Source organism: Protopterus annectens, chromosome 1.part1 (genome assembly GCF_019279795.1).
Source record: "Protopterus annectens isolate FY-2018-M chromosome 1.part1, PAN1.0, whole genome shotgun sequence".
NCBI classification, from domain to species: Eukaryota; Metazoa; Chordata; order Ceratodontiformes; family Protopteridae; genus Protopterus; species Protopterus annectens.
The window spans coordinates 816,087,911-816,113,792 of NC_056726.1; the positions used below are offsets into that span (position 1 = coordinate 816,087,911).

Consider the following 25,882-nt stretch of genomic DNA (forward strand, 5'->3'; position numbering starts at 1 on the left):
TATTAGTAGCGGTGGACAACTCAAATGCCACTAAGTTTGTCAACAACAGTAGGGTAGGTGGTGGGAAAATCAAATGCAGACAGATCAGCAAGTCAAGCAAACACTACAGCCAAATAAAGATTCCTCTAAATATTTCTACTTAAATGAGGAATGCTATTTCTCAGCTCCTCCCACTAATTAGCTGGATGTCATTTACTGTCTGCAAAGGAATTAGAAATTTTCTGACTTTTCAAACTGACCCTAGCCAAAGACCTCTTAAAACTCCAAAAGAACAAGCAGCTTAAAACAAAATGCAATATAAGAAAAACTATTAAAAAGTAGAAGTAACCAAACATTAAATGAATAACTTCATTTTAAAATCAATTGCTGACTGAGAACAGCAAGTCAGACAAGCACTACAACTAAATAAAGATGCCTCATGAGGCGATGGCTGTGTGGATTAGAGATTTGAACATAAAATTAGGAGTTGGGTGAATTGAAAAAGGACCTGGAAGAGGCACATTGTACAGTTGGGAAATTTATGGCAAGTTACCTAAACAGTATAGGAATGAATGATCACCTTAGACTAGGTTTACTCTCTGATGCTTAAACTTAGGTGTAGGACTTTTTCTTCAGAATTGCCATGGTGTTTGTGACAGCTGTAGCAAGGTTTGAGACCTTGCTAGTTTATCTGACTGTGCTACATTAAGAGTTTAGCTTTGTCATGAAGAAGCTTACCAAGACATTGGATACTTGATAAGTATTTGTGTAAGAAGAAACATAGTTAAGACATTCAGAAGTGTAAAAAAATAGTCATACAGATCAGAGTTATAAGGGTGGATAGGAAGATGGCAGCTTCATGTGGATGTGAACTGGTACTTTTGCAGAAACTTCTGCAACTGTGTATTATATTGACTTAAAAAGTGACTTGCATTTTGTGTTGCTTGTGTGTTAAATAAGAATATTGTATTTGTTTGGGGCTCTGTACACATCTCAAAACTTCAAAGTGAAATATTGTAAATAAATAGTTTTATTTGGGATACCATAACCTGGTAAAACCGGTTAAACAGGTGAAATCAGGACTGAGTTAAGGTCAGGAGTTGAGCCTCTGCCTGTGGTTGTTCATGAACTTTACTGTCTCAATAGTAATACTTTACTGCTTTAAATACCAAGTTATGGCTCCATGCCAAAACACAAGTGTTTTAATTTATAATATATAGTCAAGTTCAGTCATACAGCTTCTTATGGCTTGTATTTCTATCCTTGCAGATTCTAGGGGAAGCAATGGCTGGTATCTCCCAGAATGCCAAGAACAGTAACTTGCCTGAATTTGGCGATTCTGTCAGTTCTGCCTCCAAAGCTTTATGTGGACTTACTGAAGCTGCAGCACAGGTAAGTCTTTTTATTGGAGTATATGATTGAGAGATGATGAGTTCTTGCCAGGACTGACTTCAGATTGTGGAATGGTTAAAAAAAAATGCTTTCTAACATATTCGGGGTTAAGTAGCATACATTATGCAAGTCTGTATATGCTGTAGAAGTTGATTAAAATTATTTTTGTTTGTCTTAACAATCTGTTGTACTTATTTGCATTCACTCAAAGGTTTGTGGTAGCTATCAGGTTGCATCATCAAAGCCTAAAAACAGAGACTCATGAATAAGAGAAACAGTAGCTTAAACTGCTCAGTTACAGCATTGTTAAACTTTTTGATAATATGCCATGAGTACATGATTACTATCATAGGGTATGTGGAACAAAGGTCCCCCCTCCCACCACATATAATGCATCAAAGCAAGCATTATACATCCCTGTGTGAATTAAATCTTCCGATAGTATTTTGTCCCAGATAGCCATTTCCGCAAGCACCATGTACTTAATATGCTTCAGATTTCTATGATGATTAGGAATGGTCATATAGTTCCTCTAATGGTGTTTTACACATTACAGTGACTGAGGCATTCCCTTTTGTTGTGTTAGCATAATTCAACACCTCCCAGTTCTCATTGTATTAATACTGCCAGTTAACAGACTTGTATCGTTATATAACTCTGTGCTGCTCCTGCAGTAGGTAAAGCTGTACATCCCACATCATGTAGAGCTGAACAGTCCCTGTCACTTAGTCTTGCTGAGATTTCCAACATCTTTTGAGTGATGTTCTTCATAAAGACCATTGCTTCAGTCTTATTCCAAACCCTGGGATGCTGATCTTCTGTTGACATCTGGGCAGAATACTATATAAGCAGTACAGATATCCAATTTCTGGCAACAGATTACCTCCCAAGCGTATAACTTTAGCAGCTATAAATGGAGAATAAGCTGTGACATTCTCTTCCCAAGATTTTTGATGGTAAAGTGTGCTGTAAACATGTTTACTTCAGTGTCGTGCTTGGAGATGTGTGAGCCCACTGGTTATCTCTATGCCAAGAATTCTTTCACACTAAGTGCCTTGGCTTTTACCTAATTTTTCTTTTTGTCTATAGTGGGCACAGCAGGTGGCATTGCTGCCTTGAAAGCCCTTAGTTGTTGGCTATAGTGCCTTCTGTGTGGAATCTGTAACGGTGTGTTTTTTGCCAGTGCACCAGTTTAATTCCATGTACCAAAGAGACACTGTAGATCAAGTGATGATTCTCCAAACAGCCCACATATGAGTGTGTGACTTTTAACAGAATTACGTCTGGTCTATAATATGATTCAGTGCCCTGTGCCTAGTGAATGACTACATTTTTAGTGGGGGTAGTGAAAAAATTACTGAATGAAGAATCATAGTGGTTTTTATGAATATTAAAAAGCCTTTATTAATAAAACTCTGCTTAGCAACTAGAAATGTGCCTTCATAATCCAGTGATAACCTCATTCACTTTCTTGAGCTACACAGTAGCTAGCTCCTTATCTAGGACAAATCGAAAAGCATAGTGGCGAATCCAGAATGAAGTGAGTTGGGTGTGTGAGGCATTAGTGATTCCTGCTAGTCCTGCTGAGGCCTGCAGGTGTTCAGTTAAGTCACTGATTTGCCTGCCTTGGCCAGATTTCCCCAAGTATTGTAAATACCACCTGAAAATGTCCTGAAAAGTGGCTACTAGCTTAGTGGGACTAACCCGGTAAATATTTAAAAAAAAAAAAAAACAGGTTTTGCCTCACTTGCAACCCCTCTTTCAGCCTCCAGTGTCAGGTTTCTGAAGATATTGTTTCTACATTTTATCCTCTGGCTTCTTTGTTGGTATAAAGGTTTCTTCATATGTCTTCCTCAGGATTGAATGTCTGTCAGTCTTGGTTGTTGGATTTCTGTAGTCTGTCAGTTTTGTTATGCTTTTCACCGGAGAATTCTGCTTTTACATTGGTAACTCTCCCTCTGGCTAGTGCACTGCTAGCTAGTAATTTGCCTGTAGGACAGATGTTGCCCTCCCCAGCTGATTGGGGATGTCTGTTGGTCCATCTCTGAATAGTTTTGATTATGAGCATTTTGATGAGAAGCACTTGGCAGGTCCTGCTGAGTGCTGCCCCAGCTTTACTGACTAGACCTGTTGTCTAAATCTGAAGGTTTCCTCTCCCGGACACCCTACCCCCAAGTTGTGTTTGTAATCGGATTTAGAACAGGATGTTATCTATGGCAGTCATGTCCTTTCCTCTGTGAAACAACACAGATGTAGAAGATTCGCTCTCATCTGGCTTCCCAATTTAAGAAACATTTTAAGTGGCAGATCAGAGTTGGCTGCTGTATAGAGGAGATCTCTTGAGATTGTATGGGTGTGGGGAAATTAAAGCTCATGGCTGTTCCTGAATAATGCGATACTTTACAAATTTTTTAAAACCAGTTACAATATTTATAATACTGACAATCCAAGGATAAGAGCATCTGACATATCAGATAATTCAGCCTCACATTCAGTTTGATCCTCATTCTTGAAGCGCTTTATTTTGGCCCTTAGTTTACATGATGCCTCAGGATTGACTTAAGTCTTCCTCCTGTTGTTCCCTCACGAGTAGCCTGTTGGGAACAAAAATATTCTTCACTTCTACTCCTCCTGTCCTTTAATAAAGAACTTAATGTGACTACACTACAAATCTTTTTTTATTGTATAGACTTTGAGAGGATCCTTTATTTGGTTCTCCTTTATAGTGCCCATATTAACATCTTCCACTTAGAGCTGCATTTATGTAACTGGTAAAGTGTGTTAGTTTGAAGTGCTTCATAATGTCTTTTATGTATGACACACACACACACACACACACACACACACACACACACACACACACACACACATATTTTTGAGGTAAAAGTAATCAGCAGGCAGAATGCTGGGAAGGGCAGGAATGCTTTGAATCACAGAAGAACCATGAAGACCTTTATTGGATATATGTTGAGCCATCTCTAATGCTATCTCCATCACCATTTAATGTACGTCTTATTTTTTTGAGAATGTCTGTACAAGTCTTATTCACAGATGCACCTCCACAACTCCAGGTACCTGACGCATCAGAATTTACAAAGGTGGCTAACTGAAGGATGTAAATTATCACTATAGCTTTAGTCTTTATCTTGTACTTGACAATATCACTAAATGCTTAAATCTGTTCAGTCAGTTCTCAAAAGTCTTCATTCGGCTTAAAAAGATAGATCAGTATATCATCCATGTTCGAAGCAATTTTTATTCAATGCTGTCCAGTACATAACCCGTAATATTGAATGACTTCATAGAAGCTACCAGTGTTTCCAATTAAAGAGCAAATTAAATTGTTGATGGAGAGAATCCTTGTCATTCTTGCAACTAGTACAAGTGATAGTGAGAGCCATGAATGTGTTTTCACTGCAGCATTTCAACAATTGTAAATATCAAGTAGAAGTCACCAGATTTCCAAATTTTAGCATTACAAACTTTAGAAAGGCCATTTTACTGTCCTGTTGCTTCTTGCCTTTCATGCTAATCAGCTTTTTACTTTCCTGTGTCATAAACATCCTTAAGAGTTATGGTTTTCAAAATGCTGTTAAAAGTATGCTACCCTTCCAAAAGCATACTTGTTCCCTGCCTACCAGTTCAGTGCAAACTGTAAAAAAAAAAAAAAATCCTCGCTGACAAATCTGTGAGAGATTTATAGTTGTAGTTTAATATTGAAATAGGTCTGTTGGAGGTAGATAGCAGGGTCCTTGCCATCCTTTAGTAGTATACCAACCTCAGCTGTCCTCCAGAGTCAGTGTAACCTATAATCAAAGTTTTAAGTTTTTGTAAGCAGTTTTTTTTTATCCCCCAACTGTCTGTCTAGAGAAGTCTAGAAGAGTCCCATCTGTTCCTGATGTCCTGCACATAACTACATGTTAATATCTTGTGATGCCCAAGGAGTAATCAGAACCATTAGACTTCTATACTTCTATATATTGCTGCATTTTGTTCCTGTTAGCTCTCTCTAACTTGGCTGAAAGATTTTCATAGTATTTGCAGCGTAACTGTTTCCTATGGGTGTCTGAAATGTATGCCCATTTGGTGAAGAATGCAAAACCAAACAATATGAAGAACCTTTTGTTTCTTCAGACAAACACTTATCCATTTCCACAAATCACCAACGTATAAAAAAAAGGTTACCTTTCATACCTTGTTTCAAACATTCATATCTTGCTACTCAGGATTTCTTGCATCTCTTTTTAACTTCTCTTCTTCTTTTCCTTCATACATATACCTAGTTATCTTCTAGTTCCTTTGGCCTTTGTCTCATTTTTCTCAAATTCTCTTTACTGTCACTCCATGAGGCAGTTATGTGTTCTGTAGCAGAGCCTGCATTGGACGTTTATCATCTCAGACCACCATCAGGTATGTTCCTCTGCCAGTCGCCATTTCTTTCCATTCTGCTTTCAGATTCTTACAGGACTTTCTAAAGGAGGCCTCCTTCAAATATGTTGGAGATCTAGTGTTTTTTCCAACTTGTTTTCATGTTGGTTTCTTAGTCCTTTCCACTAGGGCATGATGTGAAACTGATCAGAAACATATGCTGTACAGTAATGTATGTCCTCTCCAACCCAGAGTTTGCGTGAGTAAAAGGCACAGTCAGCCGTTGAATCTAAATACTTGCATACATCAACTAAGCCAACTGATTTTAAATGGCTATGTACTGACCAATTCTCAGAACCCTTTGTATTCGAGGTTCTTTGCTCAATATGTTCGAGTGATAATGTTCCACTCCCCAAAACATAACATACCACTACCCCCCAAAGTTGCAGAAGGAAAGCCATTATTCCTCTAGATGCCTGACAGAAGGATACAAGGTGAAAATAGTATACATGGCTATCTTATTTATCCGTTTAGTTCCTGCATAACTACCTTGAGTAAATGAAAGGGTATCTTTATTACATGCCAGTAATGCCATACTACTTTTCCTTACCCTCTCATAGGACAAGCCTTTCTTCTTCCCCACTTTACTTTCAGATGTTTGGAGTACTCATTCTTAACTAAATGAATTACTTGCTTAGTGCCTACCTCAAATTCCATTATTTTGTATGGCGAGTAAGCACTGCCATGTCGGTATATTTTTTGGGGACCTCCCCATAATCTGAGCTTAAAATATCTTTCTAATTTTCTTCCCCCTGATTTCCATATAACAATCAAAATAAAGGAACTTATAGGTTCTTAGGCAAGGACTAAGCTAGCTGCTCTTGTGGGCAATTATAAGCTGAGCCAATTTCCCTTTTTTGCTTAAAGTAACCTATCCCATGTGGATATCGATTGACCTTGCCCACGCCATGGTCAATAGTTATGTATTACCCCCAATTGGTATAAGTAGGATCTTACCATAGATAATCTGAGGGAACTCGTGCATGGGATAAAGCATTTAGAAACTTCCTCTATTAGTAATACAGGGGGATGTCCAGGGGTAACTCTTCTCTCATCTGTAGATTTGAGTTGCACTTGAATATAGGCAGGAATGAAGTTAATTTTATATGGATGGGTAGTCTGTTCCAGAGCAGTGGTATCCTTTGCGAGCTACACCTGTCCCTCCAAACCATTCTGTTGATGTTGCAGAAGTTGTTTAGATCCCTAGAGAGCGAGTATGTCTGATGCCATTTAACTTGCTGATGTGCAGTAAATTCATTACTAATGGGTCAGAGGATGTCTTGTATGCCAGACACAGGTCATCTCTTAACAGTCTGTAGGATACAGAGTATAGGGACAGACATTTTGTTACTATAGTTGTCCTTTACTGAATTTTTTCGAGTAGAGTCCTTCCACTCTGTAACATTTACCATCAAAAGAGTCCCATTTAACACTTTTAAATAGGAAATAGATGCAGTAAATTCACCAAGATGAGTACCAGTTATATGTGTCAGGATTTTGCCAAAACATTTCAAGTAAGTGTTTTTATAATATCTAGAAAAACTATATGCATAATGTAAAAATGCTATAAAATTATTAAAAAACAATTTGCAGTAGCTAAGAGCAAAGCCACTCTTCAGTACTACTCAGTAGTAGTTAATAGATTAAAAAAAAAAATGTTTGCATTTTAAATCGAACACCTACTTGTTAATTTGCACTCCTTAACCCCCCCCCCCAAACTCCGACACCCATATACTATAGGTTTGTGTCACATTTGTTTTTCATACAAGCCCTTTTATGATTAGGTTTCATTCTCTGCTTCACACTGGACCTAGCAGCACTCTCCCCTGTTCTTGATAACAGAATTCCTGTCAGTTATTTGGTATTTTAAGTTAATACTATTAAAAAATATTTAGCTTGAACTGATTAATACAGAGCCTGTCTGATTGGTGCAAACCGAAAAACAATATATATATATTGTGCAGCTGTCTGATGAAGATGCATGGAAACAAATACAAGTCTTTTAAAATGATTAAGAAGCATTTATTAAATGTCTCACGGAATGAATAGTGGATCTGATGTCATTTTCATTTGTTCCTCAACCTGTGGGTTTAGATCTGAACCTCTGATCCGACTCTGCCACTTTTTTATAGATTGGGATCCAGCTCTTGAGCTCCTCCCTTATCCATAATGCCCCAATCCTTCTAATTACCTCAGATCTCATTTGCCACACTTCTAGCAAGCTGGGATTTTTTTCTCTCGTAGCTTCTTGTGGGTCGTGAGTGATTTTAAAATAAATTTTATTTTTTTCTAGCACTTGTTTGTAGTCCATCACCCCTCCTTACCTTTCTGCATTTTTTTTTATTTGCAGGTTTCTCCGTTTAGTTAATTAGATCCTTTTATACATTTGGGTGTCTCTCTCCCTATCATTGTTGGTAGTTCTCTTTCCTGTATTTATGCCAAAAAATACACTTTCTCTCCTTAAAACTTTGTTTAACTCCTGATTGTGGCTGATAAACCAGGCAAGCCTTTTGGGTTAAAAAAATGCACTTCTTTGGGCACAAGATTCCCCAGTCTGATACCAACAGGGAGTTGGAAGTGACTTGTGATATCTGTTTAGGTTTCAATGCATGTGCTCTTGTGGAATGCCGCAACAAGTTAATTATAAACTGTCTTCTTACTCATCCTGCTTCTGTTGCTGGTCCATCTGGAGAATCGGGCTCAAATCCCTGCAAGAAAGCATTTGGAGCTCAGGGGGCACAGAAAAGTGCTCTACTGCCCAGTCTCTGCAAAAAAGAGCTACTTCTGAGCCACCAGCCAAGACTCTGAAACTGTCTGATCCTAGACTTTCTGATCCAACACAAACATTATTATTACCTCCTCTGTGCCAAACTCCTAGTCCCTCCCTGAAGGTTGTATCTCCTACTATGAGGTTTCCCTCTCTTCAAGGAACTCTGAAGAAGTCTTCCAGACCTCCCTCCGCATCCTCCTCAGTCAGATCTTCCTAGAGCCTTTCTGAAGCAGAGGTGAACAGGATGATGAGGATATTCCTCAGGATGCAGATACAGATGGGGGGTTTGCCTGCTCTGTTACCACCAGATCCATGAGCCACCATCCTACCTTTTTTGCATTTGATTACTCCTTCTCCGATCCAACCTCCCGTTTTGGAGCCTTCAGATCCAAGGTAACCAGAGTCGATACGTCGAATCTGATGGCCCTTCCTTCCTCAGCTCCGACAACTTCTCTGATCTGATGGTCTCCAAGATGAATCTCAGAGCCGTAGCATGTATGTTGGATCCGAGGAAATGTCCTCGAATGTGAAGTGCTCAGAGCTGTCTATTTCCCTTGGAGCCTCAGTGCTTGACATCTTGACTTCGACTTCCCATTCAGGGCAGGGGTCCGTGAGGGTTTGGTGTTTTCTGCTCCTAGAGTTGCCTTTCAGGAAAGATTGCTTTTTCATGTCTGGGTCCATGTGCATTCAAAGAGGTGGTGAGAGTATTCTCCCAGCCGAGAATTACAGTGCCTCCTTCGGATCCTACTCCTGTTGTGACTTATGCTCCTGAGCCCACTCATCCTCTACCTTAGGGACAGGCGGACCCTAAGAGTTTCCAAGTATTTCCCTCTACAGAGCACCCCATCTCTTCCAACACCTCCCTGGAATATCCCACTGAGGAGGTCCCTCGAAAGAGACTGTGCAAGAGGAAGCACTTTGATTCTCCTCAGGGAATCACTGAGAGAAGTCTCAGGCTTTGAGGGGGAAGGGTCCCTGAGATCTCCACCAGATGATGCCTCCTTTAGCGATATCCTTGAAGTCATATACCAGAGAGGTGGATGGTCTACCCTCAGAGGAGTTGGTGTTTTTGGAGACCTTCGGGTCTGGCCCATCTACATCTTGTGTGTGGCGACCTCTTCCAACCGCTTCCTGGTTTCCGCACACATTCTGCGGAAACCCACCATTCTGGCAGACAGTCTCAGCAGATTTATTCTGATGCTTCATATGATTTTCCACAAGTGGGGTCAACCTTGCTGCGACCTCTTTGCTTCGCCCCTCAACAACAAATGCAGCAGATTCTTTATCCTGATCCCTCCTCAGGGACAGTCACTGAGAGATTCTCTAGTCCATGTTTGACCCTCCAGTCTTCTTTTTGGCTACCCTCCCCTACCCCTCATACCCAGATTATAATGCTTCTTGTTATAGGAAATGGAAAAACTTGATGTGAGGTAGTTTGGTATAAGCTGGGGATTGTTGATAAGGGGGGGAGCCTGGGCCTGGGGTACAAAGTCCGAGAGTGGCAGAAATGGATTCCATTCAAATCCGAAGTACCCATTCATTGAGGAAGGAAGCAGACAACATGGGTCCATCATTATGGTAAGTTTGTACATTTCATTTATTTTGGCCTAGTTTTTAATGGAACTCCACTGAAGGCTTCTGCTGAAGTGCCAGAAGACTGATAGTTTTAACAATCTGCATGTTTATTTTATTTATTGTTTAAGACATTTGGAAGCAGATTGAAGTGATGGGTCATAGGGTCATAGGATCATAGGAATTTCCTAGGCTAATGGCCCTGAGGCCCTTAGAAGCCTAGCCAAGAGTTTATCCCCCAAAAAGAAACCTCAGTCAGCACCTGTCACCTCTGTCAGTGAGGGGCACAGGTAGAAACCCAGCGACAAATTTGTGGTTTTCCTTTCACTCATTAAGGTTGCACTTGAAGAAGGTCAGTGAGGTATTCTGTGACGTGTATGGGAAGTCTATTCCGGAGAAGGGGCTGCCTCCGGGAGACCAACCTGTCTCTCCAGCCGGTTTTGTTGATGTCGCATATTAGATTTAAACGTAGATAAAAAAAAGAAGAAACCAACCGCTACAAAAACCGCTCAAAAGCCAAAGCTCTTCAAAACCAATAATTTAATTAAACACTCAATATCAAAACGCTTTTTGTCCAACAGAATCGTTGGACTTCATCAGAACTAAACAAAAACGTCCGTTAACATTCAAACTCCTAACACATAACTTCCCGCCAAATGACATAGGAAAACAATTTGTTTTTAAACATGTATACCCTTGAATAAAACTTTAAAACCACTTGTATATTGAAAATACCTCATAAAAGAGTTTACCTCATTAAGACATTGTCAGCAACAATCGTAAATCAATAAGTAATGTAGAATCTAAACAACATATAGCATAATTAAATTTAATTAAACAGTGTTATTGAAAAAAAACAAAATACAAAGGAGAAAGGGGGGGGGAGGATTTTTTTTACCTCATATTCATTTAACTATATATATGCACCAACTAAAAAAACCTGTATGTATATACAAGTATAGAAAAAAGCATATACATATACACACTTATATATACAAAAACATACACACAAATATATATCCGGATATTATCAATTTTGGTCCATAAATTGTGTATTTCCGATTCTATTTACTTTAATAAACAACATTAGTGAACACTTCTCATTCAATCCTGGTCCATATATGCATTAAGCCTAATTTGCCATAAAAACTCTGTTTTTTCTCTAATAACAAACCAAAAGGACCCCCCCCCCTCGCATCTTGTATAACCTGATTGATGACTTTAAATTTAAACCTATGATCAGGGTAAATCAAGATGTGCCTTGCAAGGGCATTTTCTTTGTTGAGTGATACTTCTAAGGTGCTCATACACCCTATCCCTCAGTCTACGCTCTGTCTTCCCTATATAAAAGGACGGGCATCCTTGTCACTTCGCTATATATACAACTCCTTTCGAATTACAGTTGAATTTATTTTTAGCATGTAAACTAAACCTGTTGATTTCAATCATACTCCCTAATTCCATTACATGACAATATGAACAATTGCCACATTGCATCATACCCAGATTACTTATTTGGGTGTTTTTTTGCTTGTGCAACAGTTCTTTAAAACTCAGTCCTCTTCTCCAAACTATTTTTGGTGATATTCCTAATTTTGAGACCAACATATCTTTTAATATACTCCAATTTTTGATTATGATTTCTCTTGCACTATTGAAGTCTAAAGAAAAACTCAAAATACATGCCAAATTATAGTCTGATGGTTTTAGTTGTTATGAAGACAGATATGGATTTAAACTAGTCTGCAAATCACTTTGATTGCTCCATATAATCCCTTGTTGCTTTAATATGAGTTTGTATAGTCCGTTATTCCTTTTATATGTAACCTATTCTATTAATTCTTCTATTAATTTCAGGGGATATGCTCTACTCGAGAACATTTGGTTCTGATTGAAACATTCCTCCATAAAGCTTTCCTCTGAAGTAATCATCCGCTCCGCCCGGACCAACTGACCCTTAACTACGGACCGTTTTTTGATGTATTGGATGTACACTTGAATAATGTAGACATTTATTTGAATGTGGATTTCCTAAAAATTCTTGCTTCATACCCTTTCTGCTGTTCATTTTTAGTAAGTTCTACATCCAAAAACGTTATAGATATGGTATGAAAAGTATATGTGAACTGTAAAAAAATCTGTAGTGTTTAATGTTCTTATGAAATTTGCAGCAGTATGCTCATTACCTTCAATAATCATGAAAATATCGTCAATGAATCTCGCATAAAATTTGATTATATTTTTATGAGATTCATTCTCAGAAATGTATGTGTTTTCCCAAAACGACATTACTACATTTGCATAACTAGAGCCACATGGAGAGCCCATAGCTACTCCTTTCTTTTGGATGTAAAACTGATCATCAAACAAAATATAATTATATGACAGTATTGCATCTAAGAGCTCTTGAACTAAGGAGACTTCATCCTCTGGTGCACCTTTCTGTCTCGTTCTTGTTGTTGCCCATTCTATCCCTTGCTGGTGTGGGATACTAGTGTATATAACTCCTTCACATCTACCATCAGAAAATTATATTCTTGTTTATATATTAACATATTTATTTTGTCTAGAAATGCCCAAGAGTCCTTTGAAATCCATTGTCACATTTTTTCATTATGGAATCTACATATTTTGCACATGCATAGGTAGATGATCTCCTCCCATCAACTATTGGTCTGAAGGGGGGGGGGGTCATAAAGGCTTTTATGTATTTTCGGAACACCAAAAATACAAGGTGCCCTAGGTGACAACATCTCTAAATAATTAAATGTATGCAAATCTATTCTTGCTTCAATAAATAACTAATTTAGGAAGCTTTTGATGAATTGGTTCACCTTGTTGTATTCATTAATTGATGCTAGTTCATATGTATCAGTGGTCAATATTTCTTTTATTTTTCTTTCATAATCTGGTCTATCCATAAACACCAATCTCCCTCCTTTATCTGGGTTCATTGCTCTAACATTGGCTGCCACAAGTAGTTCGAGACTATCCTTCTCATCCCTACTCAAATTATACTTGTATCCAGATTTTATTCCACTTAATCTCCTGAGATCTAATTCACAGATTTTTTCAAGTGTATATAAAGTATTATGCAGTGGTGGATTAAAGCAACTAGCAACCCTGAGTTGGTTATTAACTATAGTTTGACCACCCAAAAGTTGTTTTAAATTTAATTTCCTCTCAAACAATTTTAAATCACAGATGGTCTGTGCCAAATCCATTTTCCGTGAGGGGACAAATGTTAAACCTTTTGAAAGTATGTCCACTAATTGTTCTGAAACATGGAAAGATGAAAAGTTATATACTGTGAAATCCCCCTGTTTATTCTTTATTATTATATCAAATGCTTTATTCTGTTGATTCATCGATGTCATCTCCTGTTGTGATTTTTCCTCCTGTTCCATTGTTTCCTTTGATTGCGTCTTGTAAAACCCTGTTTAAAGTTTAAGATTATCTGTTGGTTATTTCTTATGTCATTATTATTATTATTACTATTGCGTTCTCTGATCCTTTCACTTCTCCTGACATTATCATTGTCAGTCTCTTCATTTTCATGGCTATTGGAGGAATCTTATCTGCTCCAATGCGGCTCCAGATGCTTGCAAAACATTATTGCCCTGCCGATTGTTCCCGTTATGCTCAAAATTCAAGGCCTGTTGTTTAGACCATACTTGCGATGTTGGGGGTGGGGGGGGGGTAAGCTTGACCCTGTGCTGTATTGCAAACGGTCCCTTTGAAGTGTTTTGAGTTTAGTTTGCCTTATCTTCTCTAAATGTTGTTCAATACTTTGGAAACAATGCAAATATTCAAATTTGTACCGTGCAAAATCAGCATGCTGCTTGATCTGTCCATCTAGTTGTTCAATGCACTCCTCCAATTCTTTAGTTGTTATACTGTAATGTTTTATCATTGTTTGTAAAAGTTGTAGGCCTTGTTGATTAAATAATTTTATCAGGTCCTGATGAAAGTCAGAACCTGACACCAAACCCATAGGGTAACGCCAAGTTCTAAGCCCTTTGGGTACTATTTCCACTCTAAGACATTCCTGGAGGTATTCTATTTCTAAACATAACTTTTTATATTTCAACATGTTGTGATCCAAAATATTTAAAAGTTCCAATAATGATTTGTTAGATGTTTCTCTGACTGTTGAAACATTATCAGTATTATTAGTTCCAAACAAGCCTATTGGCGACACCAACCAATCCTTCAAATTAGGTACTTGTGTCAAACCCACTGCAGGAGCTTGTAATGACTGCTGTTGCGTTAGTGCATTATTTTGTGAAACAGGCATGTCGACATTGTTATTAACATTACCAGTACTGATATTTGACATGGCAGGTACTCTTCCTGCTTGCAATTGTTGATTATGCTGCCCTGCACAGTTTGCCGTTCTAGATTGCTGTTATGTAAAGTACCTGTTTGCACTAATTGTGCAGGTGTTGTTGAATCCACATACCCAGCTTGTCCTGGCTGGGAAGAATTAGAGATGACCATTCGGTCCTGTTGTTGCTGCTGTGCCGATGCCACCACATCCGATCTTTCGTTCATTGTCTCAGCTCTCTGAGACAGAAGCTGTATTAACATAGTTAATATGTGCATCGGATCCGATTCTCCACTAGAGTCCCTTAATATATTCGGCGTGGTCTCAAACGAGTTGTTGGCCAAAGCAAACTCTAAACCTAGATAACAAAAAAAGAAGAAACCAGCCTCTACAAAAACTGCTCAAAAGCCGAAACTCTTCGAAACCAATAATTTAAACGCTCAATATCAAAGCACTTTTCGTCCAATAGAATCGTTGGACTTCATCAGAACTAAACAAAAACGTCTGTTAACATTCAAACTCCTAATATATAACGTCCCGCCAAATGACGTAGTAAACCATTTGTTTTTAAACATATATACCCTTGAGTAAAACTTTAAAACCACTTGTATATTGAAAATGCCTCATAAAAGAGTTTACCTCATTAAAACATTGTCAGCAGCAACCGTACATCAATAAGTAATGTAGAATCTAAACAACATATAACATAATTAAATTTAATTAAACGGTGTTATTGAAAAAAAAACAAAATACAAAGGAGAAAGAGGGGTTTGGTTTGTTATTAGAAAAAAACGAGCTTTTATGGCAAATTAGGCTTAATGCATATATGGACCCAGGATTGAGTGAGAAGTGTTCACTAATGTGTTTATTAAAGCTTAAAAGTTTGGATAGATGAAACTCAATAACAATCAGAATTTACATTGTAAGCAGTATAAAGTAAATAGAATTGGAATTACACAATTTATGGACCAAAATTGATAATATCCAGATATATATGTATGTGTATGTTTTTGCATATATAAGTGTGTGTACATGTGTGTGTGTGTGTATGTATATATATATATATATATATATATATATATATATATATATATATATATATATATATATACACACACATATGTATGTATATATATATATATATATGTGTGTGTATATTATATATATATGTGTATATATATATATATATATATATATATATATATATATACTTTTTTCTATATTTGTATATACATATAGTTTTTTTAGTTGGTGCATATATATATATATATATATATATATATATATATATATATATATAGTTAAATGAATATGTGGTAAAAAAAAATCCTTTTCCTCCTTATTCCCCCCTTTTTGCTTTGTATTTTGTTTTTTTTTTTTCAATAACACTATTTAATTAAATTTAATTATGTTATATGTTTAGATTCTACATTACTTATTGATGTACGGTTGTTGCTGACAATATTTTAATGAGCTGAACTCTTATGAGGTATTTTCAATATATAAGTGGTTTTAAAGGTTTATTCAAGGGTATATATGTTTAAAAACAAATTGTTTTACTACGTCATTTGGCGGGATGTTATATATTAGGAGTTTGAATGTTAACAGACGTTTTTGTTTAGTTCTGATGAAGTCCAACGATTCTGTTGGACGAAAAGTGTTTTGATATTGAGCGTTTAATTAAATTATTGGTTTAGAAGAGTTTCGGCTTTTGAGCGGTTTTTGTAGCTATTAGATTTAGGTCTTTTGAGCGGTTTTTGTAGCTATTAGATTTAGGTCTTTTGAGCAGGTAATGCGAGAGAGTTAGACTTATGCATATAGAGCATCTCTAGTAGGGCAGGGTCTGAAATTGCCTTGTAGGCGAGACACAAATCCCCTCTGAGCCATCTGTACTGTACCGAGTATAGTGATAATGATTTGAGCCTGTCCACATAGGGCATGTGTTGGAGACCATGGATTCTCTTTGTGAGGTATTTCTGTGGCCTTTCCAGTTGGTGCAGATGTTTGGAGAGGTACATACCAAACGGGGCGTTATACTCAATTGTTGGCTTAATGAGGGAGGAGTACAGAGAGGTAATAACCTCCTTTTTTCTGGATGCACTTCCTTTACTTATTTATGAGATGAACCAAGCAAAAGGCTTTTCTAACCGTTGCTGTCACATGATGGTCCAATGTGTTGTTGTCAACCTGAGAACCCAGGTCTCTCACAGTAGGTTATGTGCTTAGGGGGTTGCTTTTGATGTGGTAATCAGTAGGGGCCATGTTTTAAGAGATTAGAGATATTAAAGATGAGGTAAACTTCAGGTGGTGTGAGGAAATGCTTTATTTAATATGGTAATGATCTGATAGACACTTGTGCCAGGGCAGCAGTAGCAGCATCGGGTATGGTTGCTAGAAAACTTGTTTGTCTGAAAATCCAACCTTTACTCAAGGGTATCATTGAGCAGCTTCTTCTTGCATCAATGGCCTAAGAACATGGACTAAGAACTCTATGGCCTTCCTTCTCATTACATACTCAAGAGGTTCAAAAGGAAGGTTAAGACCATCCAGTTTAGGTAACCGGTATTTTACCTTATCCCTTGGTGTTCTAGGCAGACTTGCTGAGCAATGACTTTTACTTTAAGAATGAAATAAGGAGGCTTAGACTAAAAGAAGAAGTTTCCAAAGAAGTAACTGTAGTGGAATATAAACTGGAAGTAAAGGTGGACTCTCATACCAAAGACAGTAAAGCATATTTTTTTCTGGCACTTCAGACGTCATTCACCTCTGACTGCAGTCCCCCTCCTCCCTCCCAAAGTTTCTTCAATGGGTGAAACTCCTATTTTCTGGAGAGCTGTGAACCCTGTTGATCTTGACCCACTTAATGTTGGAAGTGATAATCAGGCTGCTTGATAAGAATTTTAGGTTCATAGGTGTGTACTAGACTAATGACCACAAGGGCTTTTTTAAGCCTGGTCATGCATCCCAAATCTCTGACAAGTTCTGGTGCCCTTGACAAGTGTAAGTAGGGGCTTGAGAGATGAAACATTTACAAGCAGGGGCCTGGGAGATGAACCATTTATAGGCTGCTTGTGTTCATTAGAGACAGCAGTGCCAAACCAGGGTTGAATTTCCTGTGCCCCATCCAGTTGTACAAGTTACACTTGAACTGGGTTAGGGAAGAACTCTGCTTCACATGGATAGGGAGCATGTTTCAAAGAAGTAGTAGTCTCTGGGATACGTACCTATCTGTCCAGCAGGTTCTGTTTATATCACAGGCAAGGTCGAAGTCTTTTAAAACTGGTAATTCTGGTACTGTTCATGTTTGGGAGATGCAGGAGATCCATCAGGATGGGGTCTGACAGTGCCTTTGTTTGCCATGCATACATCTCCCTTAACAGCCTGTAGGAGACAGAGTAAAGGGATAAGGGTTTGAGGTGGTCTGCATAGGACATGTTACTTATACCCTGTATTTGTTTAGTGACGACTAACCTCTTTGGATGTTCCAGTTGTTAGATGTGCCTGGTTAGGTAGATACCAAAGGGGGCACTGTACTCAATGACAGGTCTGATAAATGCCCAATACAGTGGAACAGTGACCTTCTTGGACCTACATGTGATGTCTTTGTGTATAAGTTGCACAACATACAATTATATCTTCAGTACTGTAGACACTTGATAGTCAAAGGCTATATTACAATTTGTGTGTTTCCAAGTCCCTGACTACTGGGTTGATTCTTAGGGGTGCGTTGTCAGTATGATAGCTATCTAGGATGGATGGCTTCTGAAAGGATGCTGTTATAGATTTCTTGGCATTTAGTTTTAGTCCATGGCTCGGACACCAGCTATTTGTCTGTATCAGTGTTTCCTGGAGGACATTAGGGTTGGTAGGGGATTCTGTGACTGCTCCTTATTTACAATTTTTTGCAAATGTGGTCAGCTAGAGACCTTTGACATTGGCCTTAACTTCAGAAAAGTCCATGCTGAAAACGACTGGTCCCAGGACTCTGATCCCTGAGGAGCTCTGTGACTGGCTCCTTTGTAGAGGTGGACTCCCCAACTCTTAACTTCATGGGTCTTGTCTGAGAGCCAGCTGGCTGTTCACCAGGTGACATAGGGGTGTATACCTAACCTCTTGAGTTTATCAGCAGTGCCCAAATACCTTGGCCAAGTTGGTGTGAACCGTTTTGCCCTCCTCCATTACATTGTTGGCCTTCTCAAAGATGTCCACCAGGTTGAGTAGGCATGATCTGCCATTGACCAAACTAAACTAATTTGAGTTGGGTCCAGTGTTTGGAGGTTTCCTGTGTCATTACTGATCATTTCCATGATCACTGATGTTCTTCGTCTTCCATTGCTGCAGTCCTTACTATTGGGTATAGTCCGCATCCAGTCGGCCCGAATACCAGAGTATAAGGCTGACGTCGGTCAGGGCGCATTAGACTGACGTCAGTACGTCAGGGTACTAATGCGCATGACCGGCGTCATATCCTCAGTCTTTTTTGCCGCGCTGTCCGATGCAGAAGCAGTTTTGCGAGTGCAGGTTGGCGTTCTGAAATATTTCCGAAACCGGAGTTTCAGACCGAATCAGAGTTGGCTAAGTACCCCGTTGGGGAACATTTTTGTTTTTTCTTGCCTCAGTATTTAACCGGATGTCAGAAAAAGTGAATAACTGTATTTCTTGTGGGAAACAAATACCTCATAGGGATTACCATACATTGTGTATACCTTGTTTAGGGCCTGAGCACGACGTTGTTGGTTGCCGCTCTTGTGCTAGGTTTAACAAACGCACTATTAAGAGGAGGTTAGACTGTGCCAGATTAGTGTTTGGGAAGCGTTGCAATTATAAAATGCCGTCGGATGCTCCGACGCCCGCTTCGTTCAAGAAGCGCAGGGACAAAACAGCGAAGCCTAGGGTTGATGAACCGGCAGTCCCAGACGCCGGTTCTTTAGATGGCTCAGTGGAGCCAGAGGTTTTGCCAGGAGTTTCTATAGAGTCTCAGGCAGAAACTTTGCTGTTACAGGATGTACCCTCTCAGGAGGCAGGCCAGGCTGAGGGGCTTCTCAAGTAACTATTCTTCCCTCTCTTCCCAAAGTAGTTAGAGCCTCTCCTTCTGTTGCCAAAACTTCTTTAGAGGTAGGCCAACTTCAGCTTCAGTAGGGGCTTCTCCTAGCCTTCGGGTTCTGTGCCTAAGAAACATATGCTTAAAATGGCAGAAGATTTGATTACTATGATTAGAGGTTCTATGGGCCCTCCTGATAAGAGGCCTAGAGTGGAACCAGAGTTTGACAGTTTTGAACAGGGTTCAGGGGCTTCTGAATCTTCTGCGGAAGATTTGCAGGAGTATCCTCATTATTCTGATTCTGATGTGGATGATGCCACTCCTTCGGCTTCTCCTCCTGAGGATTTTTCATTTTCAGAGACTCTGCATTCCATGAGGGAGCACTTTAAATGGGAAGGCCAGGATTACTCTGATTCCAGGAAGAGGCTTAGGGAATTCTTGTTTTTACCCCAGCATAGGCCCTTAGCTATACCGCCTGTGTTGCATGTGGTAGAAGATGTTTTTGCAGAGGCTTCCCTGAACCCTGATTCTTTGCCTCCTGCTCCTGTTAAACCTGATAGGTACTATAGGGTGCCCAAGCTCATAAATATTTGTTTAAGAGTCCTAGGGCGGACCCAGAAACTGTTTCTCAGGGGCCTAAAGGTGTTAAGGCCTCTGTGGTTAAGAATCCTGTTCCCACTGACAAAGAGGCAAGGGCAGTAGATAGGTGGGGTAAGAAAGTGTATACTTCTTCCACTCTAGCCATGAGGGCGTTAAATTGTCAGTTTCACATGCTGAAATATCAAAATTATCTCCTTTCACAATTGAAATCTAAGGTGGATGCTTTGGCGGAAGGTATTGATTGTAAAGACTTGCTGGATTTAGTTTATGTGTCTGAACAAGTGGGCAAGCATTCTTTGCAATGTGGTTTTGATGCTGTGCAGGCCTCCTCGAGGGTGGCTGCCACTAGTTCTGTTCTTCGCAGGCATGCCTGGTTGAGGGATCAAAATTTGGCTGAGCATGTTAAGACAAGGATTTTGGATGCTCCTTTACAGTCTGATGTGTTGTTTGGTTCACCTGTGGAAGCAGTTTTGAAGAAAATGGAGGACAAAGCTAAGTCTATGCAAACTGTTAAAGATTTTTTGCAGGTACAGCCACCGAAGTTTAGTAGAAATTGGCCTGCTAAGGGGTGGACATATCCTGCTTATGATTCCCAGTCTAGGGGTAGGTCTAGACGTGGCAGGGGCAGGGCTCAAGGTTCTTTTAGGCCTAGAACAGGGAGTTCACCTGCTCAGACTTTTGGTGAGGGCAGGGGTCAGTCCTTTCGTAAACAGACCCAATGACCTGCCTTTTCAGCTGCCAGTAGATTCTCGTCTGGCAGCTCCTTTGGAAGGACAACTGTCTCTTTTCGAAGGAATTTGGGATTTAATTACTCAAGACAGATGGGTGTTGGACATCATTCTACCAGTCCCTGTGTCAAAAAGGGGCCTAGGATTTTATTCTCGCATGTTCCTAGTACCAGAGAAGGGGAACACGTGGCGACTGCTTTTGGATTTATCTCTCCTCAACACTTATCTGGACATTCCCAAGTTCGAGATGTTGACGTTACAACAGCTTTTACCCCTGCTGGGCAAAGATCACTAGATGGTAACTTTAGATCTCAAGGAAGCTTACCTTCATGTGCATATCAGGCTAAGTTACAGGAAGTATCTGCAGTTTCAAGCTGGAGATTCTCATTATCAGTTCTCTGCATTGCCCTTTGGCTTATCGACTGGGCCCAGAGTATTCACAAAGGTTCTGGCTCCAGTGATAGCTTACTTCAGGCTACAAGGACTTCAAATCTATCCTTATTTAGACGACTGCCTGATTCTGGCTCAAGAAAAGGAAGACCTTCTACAGCATCTGGAATATCTTATAGCAGTGCTAAGATGCCTAGGGTATTCTGTGAACGAAATAAAGTCCAGTCTAGTACCCTCTCAACACATGTGCTTTCTGGGTGTGAGACTGAATGCAGCAGCCCAGATGGCCTTTTTAACCCCGGACAAACGAAAGAGTCTGTCACTTTACTTCCATCCACTATCTCATCAGTCCGTGCTGACTGCAGAGACAGTCCTTCCAGCATTAGGGTTCATGGCATCTTGTATTCTGGTGCTTCCCAATGCCAAACTGCATATGAGGAAGTTACAATGGTATCTCAAAATGTATGGACACAGCACTGCCAGGATTTAGACACTGTCATTCAAATAATACCTTGCCTTCAAAGAGTATTTTGTGGTGGGCTCAGGAATGTCACCTAAACAAGGGACTCTCTGTGACCCGCCAGAGGCGAGTCAGATTTTACCGACAGATGCCTCAGACATTGCTTGGGAGCTCATCTAAATGCAAAGTGGATACAAGACAAGTGGCCTGCCAGACTACAGCATCTACATATCAACATACAGGAGTTACTTCTTCCAGGGCAGGTGTTGATTCTAACAGACAACGCAACTGTCATGTGGTACTTCAACAAACAAGGGGAACACATTCTTATCCTCTATGCAGGCATGCAATGATTTTATGGGAGACTGCGCCACGCCTGCACCTAACTCTTCAGGCAAGGTTTCTGCCAGGAGCACAGAACTCCTTCGCAGATGTGTTAAGCAGACAAATCATGGATCCCCACAAGTGGAAACTGGATCTTCATGTATTTCAAAAATTGACAGTGTCATGGGGAACTCCAGACATAGATCTGTTCGCTTCTCCACTAAACCACCAGCTGCCACAGTTTTGCACAAAGGGGTTTCATCACACAGCTTGGAAAGTGGATGCTCTGTCTTTCAGTTGGACAAACCTTCATCTGTATGCCTTTCCACCTCTGCCTCTTCTTCCAAAGGTACTGTTAAAGGTCAGACAGGACAGGCCAAGGATGATTTTGATAGCTCCAGATTGGCCTCGGCAACACTGGTACCCTCTACTACGGAGTCTGGTAAAGAAGCCTCCATGGCCTTAACCTTTGACTCCGCATCTGTTATCCCAGCAGGACGGTCATCTGCTCAATGTCAAGCTTCACTCTCTTCCTCTGACAGCCTGGCATATTCTGTGTTGAAACACAGCAGGTCTCAACTTCCTCAACAAGTTTTAAATGTGATTATGGAAGCTAGAAGACCTAGTACAAGGAAAGTGTACGCAGCAAAATAGAAAAGATTTTTATTTTGGAGTAAAGCAAAGAATTTGGAGATTTCTGAGCCTAATTTGGGTATGGCTCTTCAATATCTTACTGAGTTACTGGACAAGGGTCTGTCCTTCTCTTCCATTAAGATTCATGCTGCAGCGATCTCAACTCACTATGATTGTGACCCACCATTGTTTTCGCATCCTTTGTTCAAGCAGTTTCTTAGAGGGGCTAAGAATATAAGACCCCCACGTAGAGCTCCTACTCCTGCTTGGGATCTCAATTTTGTGTTGGAAAAACTTACTCTACAACCTTTTGAGCCTGCGGCTACTGCTGAATTGAAATATTTGTCATGGAAGACTGCTTTTTTGTTGGCTATTACTTCTGCAAGAAGGGTGTCTGAGTTGGAGGCCCTTATGGCAGTCGAGCCCTTTTGATTTTCCATAAGGATAGGGTATCATTACGTACTAATCCTTCCTTTATGCCTAAGGTGGTTTCTAGTGTGGCTTTAAACCAAACTATTCATTTGCCTACCTTTTATGCAGACCCCCAAAATAAAGGGGAAAAGATTTTGCATACTTTAGATGTACACAGGCAATTGCGTTATTACTTAAGCAGGACTAAGGATTTTAGGCAGTCTCAGCAGTTGTTTGTTTCTTTTGCTTTGAGTTCGCAGGGCAAGCCTGTGTCAAAACAAACTATTTCTAGGTGGATTGGCTTTTGCATTGCATTTTGTTATTCCCATCATGGCAAGGAGGTTCCAGCTGGGATTAGGCCTCATTCCACTAGGGCTACTGCCACTTCAACAGCATTTCTACGGGGTGGCAACTAAGGATATTTTGGAAGCAGCTACTTGGAGTTCAGTGCATACTTTCTCTAAGCATTATCACCTTCCTATCTACTCTAAGTCTAGGGCTGGTTTTGCCACAGCTGTTTTGCAAGGCATGTTGTCAGCTCCTGCTTCTTTATGATTTGCCAGCCTCCCTTACCTCTGCTTTGGGATTCTACCCAATAGTAAGGACTGCAGCAATGGAAGACGAAGAACATAGTACAGTTTTGTACCTACCATAAATGTAGATGTTCGAGGATTCCATTGCTGCAGTCCAATTTACCCTCCCTCCTTCCCCTCTGTGTTTAGGGGTGGTTGTGTAGGTGATTTACCTGCTTATATTTTTGTATATATTGTTCATGTTTTGGTGCAGGTATTTTGGGCCTTGTCTTTTTAGGGTCTTCTGACATCTGGGGCAAGAAAAGACTGAGGATATGACGCCGGTCATGCGCATTAGTACCCTGACGTACTGACGTCAGTCTAATGCGCCCTGACCGACGTCAGCCTTATACTCTGGTATTCGGGCCGACTGGATGCGGACTATACCCAATAGTAAGGACTGCAGCAATGGAATCCTCGAACATCTACATTTATGGTAGGTACAAAACTGTACTTTTCCATGCCTTTGCATATAAAACTCTAGTGTCCAGGGTCTGTGGATAGCCTACCTTTGTGCAGAGGAATTATTGTTGATCTTTTCCATTTGTGAGGTATGAATACTGTTTGGAGGCTACAGTTAACCTGTCAGGCCCACTGCAATTGTTTTTTATGTTTCATGCTGTTTAGAAGACATCCTTTGATATTGTCTGGGCCCATCGATGAAGTATTTTTGGCCTTAGAGAAAGCATTGAGGACCTGTTCCCTAGTGATAATAGGAGTTGTATTTGACCCCGCCCCCCGAGGAGATGTTGAGGGAGAGGCCTGTAGAGTTAGAGCTGAATTTGTCTGCCAGTAGGTTTGCTATATCTTTTGTCTCAGTATAGGTAGCTCCATTAACAATGAGCTCTGCACACAATTGTGTATTACCTTTGAGGTTGTGGACATAGCTAAAGAATGCCTTGTGGTTGCCCTTGAACTGGGAGGCCAAATTTACCTCAAATCTGGCTTTGGTAGACTTTTTGTCCTCTGAGTTGTTTAATTTGATAAGAGTGCTTTTGCCTTGCTGGGTGCTACAACTCCTAGTTTTTGCCTAATTTTCCTCCTCCTGTTATACAAACTATTGATGTGATGGCAACTGGCTTGTTTTTTGTTAAGTACTTTTTCCCTTGTGGGTTCAGCTGCTGCTTTTTAGCTATTACCATGCTTGTATAGGGTTTCAGTGAACAGTTCTATGTAGGTAACAGTGTTCTCAGCATTTATGGAGGCTTGAACTTGTGCCAGGTTATCACTTAATATTAGGAAGTTAGCATTAGAATAGTTCCTGAATATTCCAGGGTTAGCATACCAGAGAAGACATTACACTTGGGGATGTGCAGCACTCTCCCATATTAATGAGGACCAGATCCAGCATGTTTGCACCACTGGTTAGGGTATTGGCAAGTCTGGTCCAGGGAGTTTGTGTTTACAAAATCCATGAGTCTGTGTGTCTACACATTTGGTTTCATATATGATTCCTAGTTAATAATGAATATAGTATAGGGTTGGATGGTGAGTGTTTCCAACAAGCTTTAAATACATGTTATGGATTTCCTGGGTCACAGGGGGGGGGGGGGGGACTTGTAGCTTGCAAGGAAATGGTATGGGTTTTGCCTTTGATAATTTGAACTTGGAGAAGCTCAAGTGCATCATCATCCTGATTTGAGAAACCTTGAGGTATATTCCTTTTTGGTGTATAATCAAGACACTTCAACCTGTAGTCCTTGTCTGTGTAGTAGCTGGTCAAAATGCGTGGAAGGCGTTATAGCCTTGTACTGCTGGTCTGATCTCCATGACTTTAAACCAAGTCTCAGTGACTGCACAGAAGTCCACATCCTCTAGAGTGAGGAGAGCTTGTAGGGAATGGAGTTTCTTGTTTAGACTCTTAGCATTGAGCAATAACACCTTTAGATTTTTATTGAATTTGATTTGCTATGTCAGAAATACTTTCAGTTTGACAGTGCCTAAAAAAGGCACAATGTGGAGGATAATGTAACTAATATTCGAAAGACTAAAGGGGGAGAGGTGCAGTCCATCCCTAGCAAATCAGTGTGGTGTGGTCTGTTGACCACCTCCTTCCATGCTGACAGTCACCTTCTGTTCAGATTGTGTCTCATCCTTGGAGAAGGTAAAATGATGCTTACTGCTAGGTTCATACCAGCCTATCAGACACATTCAGAGATCTTCATGATGTCTGGCTTCATATAGTCTAGGGGGTTACTTCTCAGGTCATTTACACCCACATGGTCTTTGAGACATACTGGTATTTGTGGTTCAGT

The 25,882-nt window shown here is 40.0% G+C and overlaps 1 protein-coding gene across 1 annotated transcript in view; it reads left to right on the forward strand.

The window, feature by feature from the left end:
* The window catches only part of TLN1 (talin 1), a 3,443,760-nt gene that overhangs the window by 2,488,451 nt on the left and 929,427 nt on the right, over positions 1–25,882 (forward strand). Inside the window, exon 37 of the mRNA XM_044078439.1 lies at positions 1,249–1,371. Within this exon, the coding sequence (XP_043934374.1) occupies positions 1,249–1,371 (123 nt within the window). The remainder of the gene's footprint in view (positions 1–1,248; positions 1,372–25,882) is intronic.